Genomic DNA, 17,963 nt, shown 5'->3' with positions numbered 1-17,963 from the left:
TTTTTGCATTGCTGCAGACACAGCAGCAAGAGGAAGCCCAAGGAATTCATGACTGCTTATGCGTACAACGCGGGAGGATGCATCCGCGATGGGCGATCGGGCTCGGGCTCGGCTGTGTGGTGTGTGCCAGACGTTGTCGCCTGCGATGCGACGCTGGGACGGATGCCTTGGCCCTGCTCAGTCGAAGACGTCGTCTTGTTGTTTTCGCTGCTGTATTCGTAGTCCTCCGTACACGGTGATGCAATGTGTTGTGAGTTGTGAGTGTGTGGGAGAGCACATTTCTTCCTTCCCAGGTGGCGGGCAGGATGGCTGCATTTTCACGGGCATCCGTCCTGCTGCAGGGCTCGTCATTCCCAAGTGGCGCGCGAGCGCACACACGCGCGGCGGGCGCACCGGGTAGGCAGTACGTAGTTCCCGACCCTGTCACGCATGGCGCTGGGAGAAGAAGATGTACTCCGTACTCCGTAACTAGTTAGGATGTTGCCTGGCGCTGGGTTCTTTTTGTCCTTGGCTTGGTGGCGTTTGCGTGCTGAAGGGAAGTGTTCCGAAACGGAAGGGGGGGGGGAGGACCAACCCTGCTTTTGGCTGGTGAATGGACAAAGTCTTTTTCCGGTGCCGCGCCACGCAAGCTCAGTTCAATTGGTTGGCTAATCCGTAGGTAGGTAGGTAACAAGTCAAATTCCCCCTCCGTGCCCAAGATGGGCAACCGATACCGGGTTCGCTGAAAAGAAGCACACATGCTATTATTATTACGTCGTTTGTGTTCAATTTGTTGGGAGGGCGGGGGAAGGGAAGGTTTGGGCGTCAATGGAGAACAGAGAAAGCCGCGGATATAAAGTGTAGACACGCTAGGAGCCGTTCGGCGCGCGACGCCATTGCCGAGCCAAGCCTCACAGAAGCCCGGACGAACCGGAAACGAACAACGTTCTAGTCTCGTTTTTTTTTCTTCTTTTGACTTGAATCATTTGATCCAGAGTCCATGACTATTTGGTTCTAGAGCAGGGTGGGCTAGGCCAGCAAGGCCAGGGGGGGGGAGGGGGGGGCGTGGCTGGGTCAAGGTAGCTTTTCTGTTTGGAAACGTTATCGAAATCCCAAACCTGGGGGCGCTTTCTGGTGAGCGGGGGGGGAGGGGGGCGTCGTCGTACAGCCCTGTTGGTGTTGCTGTTTTCTGGGACGGCGGACTCCATTCTCAGGTAGAAAGAAGGAACAAATGCCTACCCAGTTACTTAGAGACGGGAAAGTAAGTGGCTTTTTCCTTCTTCTCGGCGTATGGCCTCGTGGCCAATGGTGTCTTGCGCGTGGAGGAAGAGGAGTCGTTGCTTTGGGGGGCTTTGGGGGTGGCTCCACAACCACCTGTCAAGGTGCGCGATGCAAAAACGTCGACGATATTTTTGTCCTCTCTCTGCCGTCGGTGAGGTAGTTACCCGTACCAGTTGGTTATTATTACAAGTCTTTTTTTTTTCGTTTTTTTTTGGGCGCGCCCCCCCCTCTCTGTTTCCGATTCCGCCTGCTCCTTGTCATGAGGTAGCCTTGCATTCGGGCACGGCCGTTGCCTTTGAATCTCAAAAACTCTAAATCCTAAATCAACCTGATTTTGACCTCTTTCGGCAGATTCTCAGACTAACAAAATAAACCACTTGACAAAAAAGGTTCGATTCTTCTTAGTGAGTTACCCGCAGGGCTGTGTGTGTGTGTGTGAGTCCAGCAGGGGTGCCCAGGTCTGCGAGACACCCTGCTGGTGCCCTGAAACCTCGAAAACCAAAAAGACTCTTTTTACTTTCCATCAATTTTTGCTCATTTTCCATTATTTTTAGATTTATTTTCCTCAAACACATTTCTTCTTTTTTTTCTTCTTGGCTGGTTTCTTCGTTTCCTGTCAATTCCCGGCCCCAGGAAAATAGGCTCGGCCCGCACGGCCTCTTTGCCCTGGGCCGGCCGGCGCTACGGCTTCGGCTTCCCGCCGGTAACACGTGTCCAACGAGGAGCAACCAAGTCCCTTTTTTCTTTTCTTTTTTTTGGCAACTACCGAATCCTAACCCGCTCCCATTGTCACGACCAGTCTCTTCTTTCGTCTTAATATTTTATCCCTAACTACCGAGCGTCTTTCGTCAACACTTACAAGTTGATGCCCGCGTACGTAGTTACCAAATCTTGCCAACCACACACCTCACTGTATCTACCAGTAAACGGCTTTTTCTTTATCTGATGCGGTCCTGGGCAGCAATCTTGGAGAGAGAGGACATTGAACAAGGGCCTGCTGGCGCGCCCCCCCCCCTCCCCTTCCAACCTTCCCGCTTGCTCCAATCACCTTGTCGGCTCGAGGCCTCGAGCACAACATCCGGTGTGTGCGGCGTGCGGGTGCGCGTGTGGTTGAAATGACGAGGCCATGCCATGGACCAGGGGGGAGATGGGGGGGGGGGGGGGCTTGACCTCATGCAAAAGGCAGGGGGACCAAACGCCAATCCCATGCCGTTATGAAACGGAGCCGCAGTTAAAGACACCTTGGTATTTTTTTAATTGTTTTTATTATTACCATTATTTCTCAATGCCCACCCTCCCCTTTCGTCATTCTTTGTCAAATAATAATAATAGGACCAAGAAAAAAAAACTTGCGCAATCGAAAAGCCGTTGTTGTTCCCTCGACCCTGTTCTGTCCATGCAATAGCCCATGAACAAATGCGAAAATGGATACAAGCACTGGGCTTGCCTTGGCGACCTTTGTCCCCTGTAACTTACTCTGTAGAATTGGTCCTTTTCTTTTCTGTAGTTTACTGATATTCAACGCCCTGCGCGGCACCTGTCAATCCTGGGGGTGGTCCAGCACTTTGCACGCCCAACAACAACAGCTTCACCACTGCCAGTGCCTCTCTCGAATCACGCCTCGTCGCCTCGTCCCAGAAACCTTGTCCACCTCCGGGACCGCGCGGGCCCTGGTTTCCATCTTCCGAGCGTTGTTTCTGTCACCAGTAGCACACCGATTCCTTCCTGTTCAACGCAATCAGGCGCCGCCGCCGTTCGGCATACTACTTCTCTTTCTTTTCTTTCTACCCTACCAGTACCGCGCCCATTTTTTCCCTCTTTAATTGTTACTCCCGTACAACGACGACGACGACGAAAAAAACCCACGCGAGTTTCGGAGAAGGGTCCCCGGCTCGTGTCCTACATCATCACCAATTGCTTATTGCCCTCCCTTTCCAGTTGCCTGGGACTTGTACCACACTCCAACTCCATTTTTATTTTCTTGGTCCCTCTCTCTCTCACCTCTCTTTCGTGATATATATAAGGTCCTGCGAGGAGAGCAAACCTGGCCTTTCCACACCCTTTCCTCGGCCCTCTATATAAACGACAAGTAGCAAGCCAATCTTTGCCTTGTTAGCAGCGCACTAGAATATTCTCTAATCGCCTTTTTTTCTTTTACCAAGGAGCTAAAGAGATTGAGTCTGCCAGCCACTTCCCCCACGCCGTCTCATCTGTTACGCGCTTCCCTTTTACCCACACACACACACATCCGACCTCCTGCCATCCGTTCTCTGTCAAACCCACACTCCCGTCCCCTAGTTCGGCTGTCAAAGATGAGTTCCCCTGGTGGTGGTTTCTACAAGTATCGCTGCAAATACTTTCTCTCTCACGACTGCAAGAACTGGGTGTGGGTGAATGATACGCCATGCTCAACCTGCCTTGTAAGTGTTTCCTCACGCAGCTCTTGTCTCCCCCTCAGCCACGCTAATTGGTATGATTATTTTTTTGGTTGGGAAAAAGGCCATCGGTCGTGATGACGAGCCTTATCCAGCTTCGGCCTGGGCAGCGTCGAGAGACATCATGGCGCCTCACGTCAGCAATGGCATCCTGCAGTACGCCCGACTCGAGATCGCCGTGTCAGATCAGGGCGAAGAGAGCCTCATCCTCCGATCCAAGGCTCTGCGCCCTCCACCCGCCATGCCGGTTACGACAATGATGCCTAGGGGAAGCTCTCTCATGGCTAGTGCCCATTGACGGCGAACGAGCTCCGAGAGCAGTGCCTCGCAGCAGATTGGTGCCAGACGGGAAGACTGACACGATTATTACGAGACACGACAGAAAAGCAGCGGGGAGCAAAAAATGAGAGTTTTTCTTGCAAAAGAAGGCAAATATAATACGGCGCGAAAAAAAAAGTGCGATTTGGGGTTTGATTGGGTTTTTCTTGCAGATGCCCCTCGCGGGAAGCATACGGATACTTTCACTATGGTTCATGTAGTTATTAGTGCGCAGATACTGTTTATAATTAGACTAGCAATTGGGAAGAGCAGGCGTTTAGACTATGCGAATGGTTTTATAAAAAAAATGACAAGGTAGAATTTAGGGGATGCTTCTTTTGAGAATGAACACCGCAGTATCTAGGGAATGAAATGGTTCTTCAAAAACTGAACAACGCAGAATCTAACTTGGGGCATCTCCTATCAATAGCTAGCAGGACTCGTCATAAATCAATGCCTCGTCCCGTCTCAGCTGGACGACAGCCTGTCGTGGAACCCAAGTAGACTGGCCGAGACCAAGACACACGCCCCCGGGAATATTATTTTGTATATTTTGTATTATTTTCTATATTATTCTCCAACGATTTTCTCGGTAATATCCTGCTTCAACCACATCTGCCGTCTGCCAGCGAGGGTCCTCACACCCTCTTTGGCCGTCGAAAATGCATGCAGGCTGCTGCACCGAGTTCGAAGCGGACGGGGCCACGATGCGCCACAACCACCGCCACCGCCATCCGGGGCCTCTGAGACTGCAGCATCACAGTTGCACAACATTCATCACAGCTTGCATATCAGTCGACCCGGGGATCCTGATCTCACTCATCAATTTTGCCCGGATTTTATTTATCCTTTATTATCCCCCTTTCTTTTGCCACGAGCGCGCTGCCGATGGGCAGCAGAAAGGCGAACGCAGATGCGCCACCCGTGCAACCCGCCAAGGTCGGTCAACAGCCCCATGGACAAATTGGGTACCTGGTCTGCGTGGCATCTATTATCAGACTGCTTCATGCCGGTCCATCCCAGTCTCCACGCCACTCTTCATGCTAGATACAGACTGGTAAATGACGAGGGCCGCGGCATATCTCGATGCATGAGCATGAGTCGAGCCCATCAGCCCGCCCTGGGCACAGCTCTGGTCGGAGAAAGACGGGGCATGTTCGGCCTTCATCGTGGCGGTCTGGCTGTTGGTCTCCATGGTCGACTATTAACCTCTTCTTTCACATATTATTAGTTACAACCTGCATTGGCATCGAGTCAAGCATGGGACCAAGTCAGTCCCTACTTTGATGTGGCGCAGTAGGTGGCGCCGCCATGACTTAAGGGCGCGCCATCGCGTCATCAAGTCAAACGGTTTCTACGTTTCACGTCCAAAGAACCTTCGTATCAAAGCTTATTAAAGAACAAACCGCCAAGCAGTTGTCCATGGTTCCTTTGGCTCTACAACCCGTTGGGCGCAGCTGTGTAACGTGATAGGGTTCAGGCAGGGCCTTCGGGACAAGTCCAAAGTGTCACAATGGTGCCATGCGACCCAACGAGCTGCATGTTTGTGTCACGACCGCCATTTGAGCCGGGTGGTACTTCAGCTGGTTAGGATGGAGATCATCGAGCCAGGGTTCGAGTCTCATCATGTGTGAGCCGGAGAGGTTGCATCATTTGCAACGGTTTCGGCACAAGAGAGCCCTACGTCTCCAGGGATTAAAATGTGGCGTCCGTCAACGTCGATTGTCTGTGCGCCGGGCAGGACCGAGTTGGCTTTTTAAATTGGGCTGCGGCTTGGTCTCGTCCTCTTAATATCCGTACTTCGGCAGTCGATACGGATGCTACGTCGCCAAGGTCATTGTGGCCCCATGTCTTGTTGACCTTATCAGATCCGGTTTGCCGATTCTCAACATGTGAATTTCCTGTTCTGATATTAGCATTTCGTACAAGGCAGTCAGGTAAGGTGTAACTTATCCCCTCCAACGTGGGGGGTTGTCCCGTCCGACGTTTCTGACGGCCGAGACAACCAGGACTGCCCACATCCCAAGGCCTGTCCTTTCAAGGCGAATGAATTCAGCACGGAAACGCCGCAAGGCACATCTCAAGCTTGCAGCCAGCTCCGCCAGCCCACAGTACCGGACAAGTACGAAACTTTGACACCAACACGAGATGGGTCCCAACACGGCTTTTTGGATCGGCGCTGTCTGCTCAATTGAGCCCAAGAAGACATTACATCACTCGGGTCACCCGTTACCGAAGCCGTAGCATTTCGCTGCTGTCATCTGGCTGGTTTCCACCAACGCCCAGTCCAGCCATTACCATTTCCAAACAACAAGGTCGCTAGCTCATGCTGACTTGTTCTGTATGTATTGCACTGCCCGCAGGGACTAGTTTTTGTTTCATTCCCATCAAAGCTTGCCAGGCAAGCCGGAAAAAGGAAGCATTGCCGCACGCACAAAAGACATCCATAAAAAACGCGCTTTCATCTCGTCTTTGGGGAGACCCAGAAACAGAGGAAGATGCTGATGCCGCGGGGCATTCAGCGGTGGACTGGCGCCTTCCATCACGTCGGACCTAGCTGACGTGTGGAAGCTAATGTGCCTAGCTGGACCATCTGCCACGCTGTCGCCGGGGCGAACATGTGGCTCGAGGGGCATTCCGTAGTTCCGGGGCCACTTCGGCAGTTGAGAGACTGAGGGCTCAAGATCCGAGAGCATTATGAATGGGCAGTGGAAGTACGAGCAGCGTTTCTGTATGTGATCCACGCAATCTCTCGCAGTAATGCCAGGCATGACGCTGACAAAACCTCCGGCGAGGGGAAGCTGGATTAGGATCGTGAAACGCCATCTCTGTGTGTGACCGCATTCAAGCTCAACTTGCACTCCTCAATTGTCTCTATTTTCAACGCCATATCAGCTCCCAGAGTTGTTCAGACCGCACCACTCGATCAGCCGTGCTGTCAAAACCACAGCACTGGTTCCGGCGGAGAGGAGCGGACGAGCGGTCTCAGACCAGAGACTCTTACCACACGACTCATGGCATCCTCACCTTTGACCTGCCTCCGGGACGGAAGAGGCAACCGGGCCGTCGGCGCGAGCCAGTCTGTCGCAGCAGAGGTTCCAATCATCAGCCAATCCAACTTTTCAGCGGGTAAAGGCATCCGAGGATCCTCGCGCAACTTAGAAGGCTGCCGACGGCAGAGGCACAAGACTTGAAGAAAACCAGAAGGATTACTTAGGGTTAAGTTCCGACACGCATTCCCCCTTGGTCGGCCGGGCACCCCTTGCTGGATGCGTTGAACCCGCGACAATGTCCAGCAGCAGCTAGCAGCGAGGTCCTGATGCAGGCTCGGGAGCGCTTGCGCGGGCATCCATACCTTCATAGAGGGGTCTGCGGTAGACATTCCTTGCGGAAAATGCGTGCCGGTGAACTGTAGGGCAGGCGACGGTGCAAATTGGGTGGTTGCCGGCGAGGCGAACAAGTCGAAGCATTAGTAGCGTCAACGTTGTGGAAAGTAAATGGTGAACATTTGAAGGGATCATTGGATGGAAGCTGGCCTTCGAGCTGCGAATTCGGGCCTCAGCTACAGCGTTGTGGTTGAAGTTGAAGTGAGTGAGAGGAAGACGCGTTCTGGGAGACGCGATTTGTACCTAGAGCTTGGACGCACAGGCCACCCACATCCTGGTCAACGATTTCTTGACTGTTTGCTGCGACGGCGTTTGCAAGGTGTATATCACTATAGAGAAGCCAAAATTCATGTATGAATAAAGTGACGCGTTCAATTCAAGTCTTATTCAGCCTCAGAACCGTTCACATCTGTCGTGGCAACAACGTTTGCCCCCAGCCGAGGAAGCTGGCTCCAGTCAAGCTCGCGCCACACCGGCCACTAGCCACACTTCGAGGCTGTGGCTGAGTCACAAAGGTCTGCAGCAATCGGCAAACTTGGTCGCATTAAACTAGAAATCGCCTGTCCAATGTGGAATCGTGAAAGTCGTGTCTCTCTCATCACTCTACACACTAGAAATACATTCATCAACATCGTGCATCCACCGTTATGGCTGACGCGCCCAATACAGAAGAGAAAAAGCCAAACCTGATACAAGAGATAATAGATGTAGCCAAAGAAGCCTTCAACCCCGCTAGCGATGAGGTCACTCGGGAAGCCGGACGTCTGAGATACGATGACCTTGTAAAACAGTACGTCAGAGTTGTCTTCTCAAAGTCCCATCTCCTTCAAAGGTTGAATCTCACAATTGCCATCGCAGGGTTGACACCTGGACCCTTCTACACGCCCTCAACGCCCTCATCAAGCCGGACGTTGTCCCGCCATGGCTGCGGCAGCCACTCATGCAGACCCTGACGCTCATTCCGCTGCGCAACGACGGTGTCCGCGGCACGCTAGAGCTCGTCTTTTCCGTGCATCCCAGCAACGTGGGCGCGGCCGATCCGTCCGGCGGACAGGAGCCGCAAAAGCAGGGCGCTGGCATCACCCACGAGGCCGTCGCGGTCGCCACCAAACTCCTCTCGTCGGTGCCGGTGGGCATGACGGCAGAATACTGGTTTTCGGGGATATCGGCGCAGGTTTTCGCGCTGATGGACGGCACGGCTGGGCCGGATCTCGCGCGCACCGCAGCGCAGATTGTGGGCTTTGGAATCCTCGGCAAAAAGGCCTACGGCGCGCCGGGCTCGGCTGGGTGGAACGTTTTCGTGCAGCCGCTTCTTGAGGGTGTTAATCCATCGTTGAGGCAGAGGAGTCCTGGCAAGAAGGAGGAGGAAGATGAGATCATTGATCTCTCGAAACCCAAGGTGCTCGTCGAAGCAGATGCGCTGCAAGAAGCTCTTCAGCGCTTGCAGGTCTTGGTGCTGTCAAATCCATCACCAGGCCTATGCAAGAGAATACTTGGGCGTATTATTCTGCAAATATGGGCTCTTGCTTCCTGGAACAATCCTAATGAAGCGGTGCAGAATTCAGTATACACCCCCGCAAGGAAGCTGTTGCGGACATATTTACAGTTATTCGGAAACCTCGAAAGCGTGAAGCCCCTCATTGCGAATCTCACCTGCAAGGGCTCGTCTACAATGCCAACAACTTCTACATCCATAGCAACGCCATGGCGCTATACTATGACGACCTCTGGAGCGGTGGAAATCACGGCGCTTCCACCGCCAGATGCCTCGCAGCCACCTGACCTTGACTGGACCGATATTGAATATAGAGCGACCACCTTGGCGGAGTACATTTCGGGCGCTTGCTCGGCAGAGGATACATCCTCTATATTCTTATCATTACTACGGCGCTGGGTGGAAACGGCAGGGAAGCAGTCAAGTAACGCGGACATCAGCCTCTTCTCTCCCGTCAAGACCGAATCGGGGAGTCCTATCGAAGACCTTATGGAGGTTTCCATTCTACAGCAGCTGATGGAAAAGGCGCCAGACAAGCTCATCAGTCATTTCGACCAGCTCCTCGAGCTCATCACCCAAATCTTTGAAGCGGATGCAAAATCTCCGCTCGGAGACGAAGTCATCAGTGTGGTTTTGAGCTTGGTCAACCTAGCAGTGACAGCACCGACGTTCCAGAAATCCGACATCAATCCAAAAGAACTGCAAGTAGTGGAGCAGTCTCTTGACCGGTTATCCCAAGAAGACCGAGCTGATGTTTCCGGAACGGCACGAAATCTAAGCCTATTACTCAAGTACCGCGACGAGCTCGACGACGACGACAAGGGTAAGGGACCACCCGACAGCAGGAAAGTGGAAGACCGCAAAACCTACAACCTTGCCATGGGCTACATCACCGGCGACAAGGAGAACCCGCCGCCCATTGTCGCCGAAGGCCTCAAGCTCCTCTCTGGCCTCATCGTAGCCGAGAGCCCAATTCTGGACATCACTGCCGTCTCCGTGCTCCTGTCTAATCTCCTGGCTGAAAATGAAGACTACATCAACCTGCAAGTTGTCAAGATGTTTACCCAGCTCGCCAACAAGCACCCGAAAACCACCATGAAGGAGATTCTAGACCAGTACCTCGACGCCCAGGAAAAGGCCACGACCGACACGCGCCTGCGCTTCGGCGAGGCCCTCGCGCACGTCATTGAGCGGCTCGGCCAGACCTTCACCGGTGACATTGCCCAGCAGGCATGCGAGACGCTCCTGTCCATTGCCGGGCGCCGCGGCCACCGCCCCAAGACGCTCGCGCGGCAGGCCCGCGAGGAGCGCATGCGGAAGCTCAAGGAGAGAAAAAAGGCACTCGGTGACGAGGACGCGGACATGGAGGACGAGGAGGAAGAGGAGGAGCTGACCGAACAAGACCGGGCCGACAACGACATCCTGGCGCAAATCGTCCAGGGCTGGGAGAGCAAGCGCGGCAGCGAAGACGTGCGTATGCGTGCCTCGGCGCTCTCCATCCTCGGCGCCGCCCTCGAGAGCCACCTGCGCGGCGTCGGGCCCGCGCCGGCGTCGGCCGCCGTCGACCTGTGCCTGCACGTGCTTGCGCTCGAGCCCGAGCCCGAGCGGGCCATTCTCCGACGGGCTGCCATCATTACCATTCTGAGCTTCCTGCGGGCCCTCGCCGCCGCTCGCGACGAGGGCGGCCCGGCCTCGCTGGGCTTTGGCCTGACGGGCGCCAGCGCGGCTGATATTCGGCGCTCGCTCGAGTACGTGGCCGCCACGGACAATGACGGGCTGGTGAGGGAGCACGCGCGGGACGCTGTCGAGAGTCTCGCCGTGTGGCAGGCGACCAGCGCGCTGCTCCCGACGGCGGCGGGCGACGGCGGCGGCGGCAGCCTGGCGGGGCTGAGGGTGAGCGGTGGGCGGCCGCATCAAAGGCCAAGGATAGAGGAGATTGAGTAACTAAGGAAATGGGTCGTTCTTCTTTGCCGTATTGTGGCTGGGGGTATATAGACTTGAGCAACTACGAGATGGGTGCTTGCATGGGCCGTGGACCTTGTTGGTGCTTTTGGGCGGCATGTGCCCGGTTCTGCAAGACGGCATATGAACTACTCTAATAGGAGCGTTATTTTCGCATATCTGATACTGCTGCGCATCGTCATAAGTATATGCAACTGGGCTGTGCCGCCGCCCCATTGCCTCTCTTGTGATCATGCTCCCTTCCCCCGTGCAACCCCAGTTGTATCATCAACGGATGAGCAAAGACCAAGCAACCGAAAATAAAGAAAGAAAGAAATACGACCAAGAGCCATGTCTATACTACATATCTATGTGGGCAATAGAAAAGGAATTGCGGGAAAGAAACCGGTTGTAAAAATAGCTTGAGAATGAGTCGTGCCTTCACCCCGTGTGCACCCCGTGTGAGGCGAAGCCGCGGGTGGGGAGAGTCGGAAAAAAATATCGATACCAGATATTGACAAGCGAAGAAAAAATAACGTTGCATAAACAATCCCACGTTTTATGCGCAGCGGTGTGGGCGGGAGGCTGTCGCAGCATAGCCATTGAGGCAAATCGGCGCGCGCATAAACCGTCGGAGCAATATCTGGCAGCTCTTATGAACCATCAGCGGGTTCCTGGTTTCGCACGCCTCGTTTTGGGATCATGTCCGATATTATAGTACCGGCCCTTTATAATTTAATCTGTAACTACAGATTACCAGCTTGTCCGTTTTTGCATGGAGGAACGCCCTTTCGAGAATTGGCCCCCAGGGGTCTGGGCCAACGGATCTACAGGCGCTCGTGGACGTCTACGTCTAACAATGGCGTTCACCCGTTGAACCAACTACCCTAAACTTGGCAGGTGTAAAACGGTCGAGGCCAAGGAGAGGATAGTTACTGGAAGATGAACGGATGGATGAGCTCCAGCATGGTATTAGATTGGCCGCCCACGTAATTTACTGGCGACGAATAAGGTTCTTGTTGGCTTCGCGTTGGATGATGAGTGGTTGGCGGTGTGGCGCTGATTATCCCAGCAGAGCAACTTCAATAACCCGAATAACAGCGCCTACATTTATATACGAGTTAATAGCGCCTGATAATCTCCTCAATAAATCATCGCTAATTTATTAATACGGTGTACAGATTACAATGAGACGAAATGGCTGTGCAAGGGCAGTGCTTAGGTCCCCGACTGAAGCATGGCAACGCGAGAGATATCAAACATCAAACCGGTTGAGCACGCCAGTCGCTCAGTGAAGCGCTTTTTCTCAAGATAACTAAAACAAAGTTGGCGATTCAGGGCAAGCAGTGAGCCAAAGCCCGAATAACGCGACATTTTTGACAAGGCGCATCTGAGTACTTTTTCTTTTACCAGCGTACGGGCCCTCGTGTTTCATGACAGGGATGGAAGGGAGGGTGTGACGAAGCGCAGGGTGTGTGCTGAGTGGCTCAAAGGTCAGGGCGAACATTTATGCAGCCAAATTGCTTTGTCAAGCCACGCAGACTACAAGTATTATTATGACGATGTGTTGCAGCCTGACGCCTTACCATCAAAGATGCTATCGGGTTCAAATATAAAATAATAAGCCCAGCGAGACTTGTTCAGCTCTCGAAGGTGTGAGCTCAGAGCACTGTTGAATCTTGGGTAAGGCGAAGAATGTCAGATGAGGGGTCAGCGTGGGTTGGCGCATGTGGATGTGGATGCAGGTTGATGTAAAAATCTAGTTTGCCATGTTAGGTCACTTATTCAAACAAATTCGCCATCAAGTATCCGAATAAACGGGTTGCAAGTGTTTTATAATATTTTTTTTGTCGTGGGCTCAAGGTACAGGCCGCGAGCAACCCTCGGGTGGTCAAGTGCAATAGAGTTTGTTGTTCCTGGCGGCCCCAGCTTTGACCAAAGTTAAAAGCTGGGCTGTGACTGTGGACGAATGAGAACAAAATATTCACCGTGCACTGTTTGCTCGCATAATTCTTGGTCTGCTAGTTTCGAGTCTCCGGCGAGTCGCTGGTTACAAAGGAGCACTGATAGCCTGTGGTGCGCATCGTGCGTTGAGTGAAGGAGTACTCTGTACAGAGTACACGCGTGCATCTGGATCGCATCGCATCGCGTTGAAGTGTGGGATGGAATGGGATGACGCAGGACGCAGGACAATGTCGGCATTGTGTGTGACGAGGAGCCATCCGAGGCGTCGGGGCCAAGCAGAGGACGCGTAGCAAAGCGAGAGTGGTTGGTGGAGGGGCGCCAAGGGACCAGGCGAGCGCGTGGAGGAATGAAGAGGGGGCGACGAGGCGTTCCTGGGAAGCTTGGAAGCTTGACGAAGAGCGCAGGGGTATCGTATCGTTGTGCTGTCTCTTTGAGCTAGGAGCTAGGAGGACTTCGCAAGCAGTTGGTAGCGTGGGGCGGTGGCGTCGATCGTGCAACAGGTATCCCTGGGCCTCCTGGCGTCTTTTTCGGTGCTCGCTAGGCCCAGAAAAGCAAGGCCTTCGCCGAGCGGCCCGGGATGGCGTCGGCTTTGGGCAACGATTGGCTGTCGACTCGTCTCAGGATACGACGGTACCTGCATTTGAAGCCCCTGAGCGGATGACGAGGCGGAGGAGGTGCCTTTGGGTGTCCCTGGGATGGGATGGGATTTTTAGGGCCGTAGGCGTCGGAAACAAAACAATTATGCTTGAGAGGACAGGATGATGCAGAGAAGAAGAATCAAAAGAGAGGAAAGCAAAGTAAAGTTGGGCGTGAACAAACGGTGAGGGGCATGTTGGGGTTTGGCAGCGGGCGCTATTCAACGTGGCAGCTGGCAACTGGCAACTGGCAACTGGCAACTGGCAACTGGCAACTGGCAACTGGCAACTGGCAACTGGCAACTGGCAACTGGCAACTGGCAACTGGCAACTGGCAACTGGCAACTGGCAGGCATCTCTACGAGTTCCTACGATCAGAGGTTCTGGAGAGCAAACGGAGCAGATGAGGCCATGAGAAGGCAGCATAGGAACACCGGCAATAATAAATACCAGAATACTGGTAAGCGAGCAATGACATGTTCAGAATGGGATGGTGGGTGTCAAGTAAACATGTCAGAGTTTGGGCCATCTAGTTAGGCGAGAGGCAAGAGCTTGAGGCAGACCCTGGCTAGCTGTAACTATCAGTATTATACGGATAGACAGTATCGAGACCCATCCATCTAGTCGAAACGACGCCACTGCGGTGCCTGAGTGCAGTTGATATTGCAGGGGGGAGATGGTCGGCAGCCATTGTGGCATTGTTTGGATGGCGGTGGGCGGGGATGGACCGGATGAAGCGCGCCGACGACGGAGTGAGGCAATATCTGCATCGACTGATAATTGGGAGATAACTATGGAATATTGATCAGAAGCGGTGCGACACGAGGTTTGGCGCTCGGTAAATTGGTCATCCAAAAGACAAATTTCCCGCCAGGCTGCGACGGCTTGAGAAGTCCGAGTTGGATCCACGGAGCAAGGAAAGAACTCGTCATGGATGAGGCGGTGCCAGATCCTGGTCATTAATAGTTTGGGGGAGAGGCGAAGCAGTGATGAAGATTGGGCTGCGGAGCAGGTACGGAGTAGAATAGGGGAATATTGAAGTTGGTACGAGAATGACGAGTACGAATAAATATAGCAACAGTCAGGATATAGGCAGCTGGGTAATAGCGAATAGGCAGAAAAACAGCGGTTGGTTACAGTGGTTGGCTGCGTCGGGTTGACTCAGGCACAGGCACAGCACAGACTGTCGGAGGGTCAGGGCGGGTGGACAGGCTTGGCTTACAGCGGTTGTGTGCAGATGGAGGCGAAGGAGGTAGTTCGTTACCTACGACCCAACGAGCATGTAAATACAAGCTAGTTACAAGAAGCGGAATAGAATCATGATGCCGCTATCCGCGCAATTTTTTCCAAGTTGTAAAAGGCCTCTATCTATTAACTAGTTCGATTGCAGTTTGTTCATTCGTCGTTGGGGTGTGCATCTTAGCTTTTCCTGGGACACGCCTCTACCTCCACTTCATCCCCCCCCACTCACATCCCCTCCCCACCTGCCCTCCTTGCTTTCCAAAAAAGCTCGGCCCGCCAGAACTGGCTGGCAGCCTGCGGCCTGAAGGCTCGCCCTCACCCTCACCCTCATAATATCTACCTATCTATTCGCTCCTTTTCGCTTCTCCATTCCCTCTCACCATCCTTCAAAAAGAGTCGACCACATTCCTTCTTTTCCTTGCTCTACCTTCTCTTTCACTTCAATTGCTCTAGCATTACTACCAGTCTAGTGTTGATCTGTCCCAACTACAGTCAACATCTTTTTGCTCTCACCAAGACATCAGCTCGATACACCGACGCCGCGTCTTTTTCTTTCCTTTTCGTGAGCTTGCTGGTTTTGCCACGATTGATTTTACGCCTTCTCAATCTTGCTCTCATCCCCGTCGACTCGACTCCGGAACTGGTTATACCCCCAGTCTCTTATACGCTCTCTATCAGCCTCTGAGCTCTCGCACCGCATTCTATATATCGCCTCACCGAGTATAACCAACAGTACAAGATGAAGTCCACCTTTGCTCTCGTCGGCGCTTACGCCGCTGTCGCCGCTGCCTTCACTCCCGGCCGCCACCTGCACTTCCCCCGTGCTAACGGCACCTCCGCCCTCCCCTCCGACGCCATCACCACCCTGACCGTCCAGACGACTCGCACTTCCACCATCATCAGCTGTGCTCCCACCGTCACCAACTGCCCGGCTGGTAAGCCCGAGATGTCGGCCATCCCTGAGAGCGCCCGCCAGGTCCAGACCGTCACTGAGACGATTGACCTGACAACCACTATCTGCCCCGTCAGCGAGGCCAGCGCCATTTCCTCTTCGGTCATTGAGAAGCACAACTCGGCTACCCCCATCGGCTCTGCTTCCTCCGCCCTCGCGCCCACGGTCACGCCCACGCCCACACCCGCCGGCGCTCTCACGACACTGACTGTCAAGTCCACCCGCACCTCAACCATCACTAGCTGTGCTCCCACTGTCACTAACTGCCCCGTTGGCAAGCCCGAGATGTCTGCTATCCCCGAGAGCGCCCGCCAGATCAAGACTGTCACTGAGACGATTGACTTGACTACTACCGTCTGCCCTATTACCGAGGCCAGCACCATCTCCAAGAAGATCATTGAGCAGCACAAGTCGTCTTCGGCTTCCTCTGCTCTTCCCAGCCAGCAGCAGCCTCCTCTCCGCACCACCGACATCATCTCCACCAAGACCATTACCCTGACTCTGGGCACCGGTGATAGACAGTCTGTTGTCCCTACCGTCATCACCACCACCATCAAGTCCACCATCACCCCCCCTGCTTCTGCTGAGGAGACGGTCACTACCACTGCCACCTCTACCTCGACCAAGACTGTCACCATTACTCGTGCCAAGACCACCAGCACCCCTGCTCCTGTCCCTGGTAACAACGGCAACGGTGGCAGCGGCTCCAACTGCGAGAAGTGCGCTGCTCCCGCTACCGTTACCGTCACGGTTGCCCAGACCACTATTACCGCTTCCGCCGCTACTGTCACCGTGACTGCTCCTTGCGCCACTGGCTCTCTCCCTGTTGGCGGCAAGCAGGTTGAGCAAGAGAAGCCTGCTGACAAGGCCAGCCAGAGCAAGCCCGCTGGCGGCAACGTCACCACCCAGCCGGCTGCCTCGGCCTCGGCCACTCCTTGCGAGTCTGACTCTACCACCTTCATTGACGCCACCGTCACCGTCGTCCCCTACCCCGTCAACAACGGTACCACGCCCACCGGTGCTCCCAGCCCCTCTGGCTTTGCCCGTCTCCGCCGCTAAGCCGATGTGACATGGGTCAAGGTTCATCACCCTGACTTGTTTTGATTTATTCTCTTCTCTCTGTCCATGTGCCGATAGCTTTTCCAAAGTTTATCGCCTTACGTATTGGTCTCATGTAGAGCCCTGGCCACGATATATTTAGATTTTGGATTTTGGATTTGCGGAAGTCTTTTAAAAAGGCCAACCCAGCGAGGGGCTACCAAGGTCATTCTTACATAGCGGTGTATAGGTACTCTTGAATTTATTACTTACTACACCCTCGCTAAATGTGTGAACCTTGGTTACTTGTGACTTGAGATATAAGTGGTTTTCTGTAGGCTTTGATGGCAGTTCTCGTGGACAGACCTTTGATCATGCTATTTATCTGGACATTTCCGGTATTTATAAATAGGGTAGATGTAATTGCTCAATGTTGTTACGGTATCAGTTTTTCTCTGACGTAGGCTCACCGACCAGCGTAGCATCTGTAACTGCTCCTCCGCCGTTCCAAACAAGTCAATGCCCAGCCAATACCCGAAAACGCCTATGTACTGCTGATCCCTCTCAGCACGTATCAAGAAACAAAAAACACAATACAACGCCAAAAACCCCCAACGCTAAATGCCATGAGAAACAAATTCTTGTGTGACGTGCATGACGCCGTCGTGGTCGTGATGAGATTGCCAACAGGTTTTGCTTTTGCTTGTTGGATCTGCTTGTAGATAATGTCTGTTACCGCCCCAGGACGACATGCTCGTACGTCTGCGCTCCCACCCTGGCAGCCAGCACCGCCTGCAGCGCCGCCCGCGTCCGTTGGATCTGCTCCCCGACGCCCGTCGTCTGCTCGACGTTGGCCTGCAGCCTGTCGACGTGCGCGCCGAGCGTGGCCACCATGTCCTTGATCTCTGGGTCCTCGATATTCTGCAACCATGCGGCCAATGTTAGTACCAAGCGAATTCTGCGGCGTGCAAAAATGATCAAGAGAAAAAAAGAGAAAAAAGAACATGCCTGAAAAGGATTCATCGTCGTCTTGTCAAACTTGACGCCCTGCCCGTCCTCCCCCCTGGCGCCGCCTTCCGCCGCGCCGTCCTCGGGCGCCAGCACGTGCGCTTTTTTCAACAAGCTGCGGTTCTCCCTCGCGCGCGTCCTCGCCTCGGCCTCCATCAGGCGCAGGCGCTCGTAGTCGCGCTCGAGCTCGTCCTCCATGCGGCGCGTCTCGGCGCCGAGCAGGTCGACGGCGTGCAGCACGGGGTCGAGCTGGCGCTCCAGCGTCTGCTTGGCGTCGAGCACGCTCTC

General features: G+C 54.0%; 5 protein-coding genes across 5 annotated transcripts in view; 4 read left to right on the top strand and 1 right to left on the bottom strand.

The window, feature by feature from the left end:
• Window positions 1-3,572: 3,572 nt before the first annotated feature.
• On the top strand, window positions 3,573-3,993 carry CCM_00196 (uncharacterized protein; the record flags this gene model as incomplete). Its single annotated transcript, XM_006665356.1, has 2 exons — window positions 3,573-3,680; window positions 3,760-3,993. The coding sequence occupies 2 exons, from the start codon at window positions 3,573-3,575 to the stop codon at window positions 3,991-3,993; spliced, it is 342 nt and encodes a 113-aa protein (XP_006665419.1).
• A 682-nt stretch (window positions 3,994-4,675) lies between these two features.
• CCM_00195 (uncharacterized protein) lies at window positions 4,676-6,208 on the top strand (the record flags this gene model as incomplete). Its single annotated transcript, XM_006665355.1, has 6 exons — window positions 4,676-4,952; window positions 5,012-5,196; window positions 5,245-5,309; window positions 5,413-5,643; window positions 5,822-5,905; window positions 5,947-6,208. 6 exons carry the CDS (start codon window positions 4,676-4,678, stop codon window positions 6,206-6,208), a joined length of 1,104 nt encoding a protein of 367 aa, XP_006665418.1.
• Window positions 6,209-6,773: 565 nt separating this feature from the next.
• Window positions 6,774-10,838, top strand: CCM_00194 (protein required for cell viability, putative; the record flags this gene model as incomplete). The annotated part of the gene is made up of 7 exons (XM_006665354.1): window positions 6,774-6,843; window positions 6,909-7,142; window positions 7,238-7,424; window positions 7,528-7,600; window positions 7,791-7,914; window positions 8,105-8,189; window positions 8,258-10,838. 7 exons carry the CDS (start codon window positions 6,774-6,776, stop codon window positions 10,836-10,838), a joined length of 3,354 nt encoding a protein of 1,117 aa, XP_006665417.1.
• A 1,692-nt stretch (window positions 10,839-12,530) lies between these two features.
• CCM_00193 (uncharacterized protein) lies at window positions 12,531-14,398 on the top strand (the record flags this gene model as incomplete). Its single annotated transcript, XM_006665353.1, has 7 exons — window positions 12,531-12,550; window positions 12,699-12,775; window positions 12,861-13,038; window positions 13,091-13,474; window positions 13,669-13,928; window positions 14,035-14,086; window positions 14,245-14,398. The coding sequence occupies 7 exons, from the start codon at window positions 12,531-12,533 to the stop codon at window positions 14,396-14,398; spliced, it is 1,125 nt and encodes a 374-aa protein (XP_006665416.1).
• A 3,001-nt stretch (window positions 14,399-17,399) lies between these two features.
• Window positions 17,400-17,963, bottom strand: part of CCM_00192 (uncharacterized protein) — a gene marked incomplete at both ends in the record, with an annotated part of 1,544 nt that continues 980 nt past the window's right edge. Inside the window, one exon of the mRNA XM_006665352.1 lies at window positions 17,400-17,939. Coding sequence (XP_006665415.1) covers window positions 17,400-17,939 — 540 coding nt within the window. The remainder of the gene's footprint in view (window positions 17,940-17,963) is intronic.

Source organism: Cordyceps militaris (assembly GCF_000225605.1).
Source record: "Cordyceps militaris CM01 unplaced genomic scaffold CCM_S00001, whole genome shotgun sequence".
In the NCBI taxonomy this organism is placed as follows: domain Eukaryota; kingdom Fungi; phylum Ascomycota; class Sordariomycetes; order Hypocreales; family Cordycipitaceae; genus Cordyceps; species Cordyceps militaris.
Note: the sequence above shows the minus strand (reverse complement) of the source record. Positions and strands in the feature narration are given on the sequence as shown.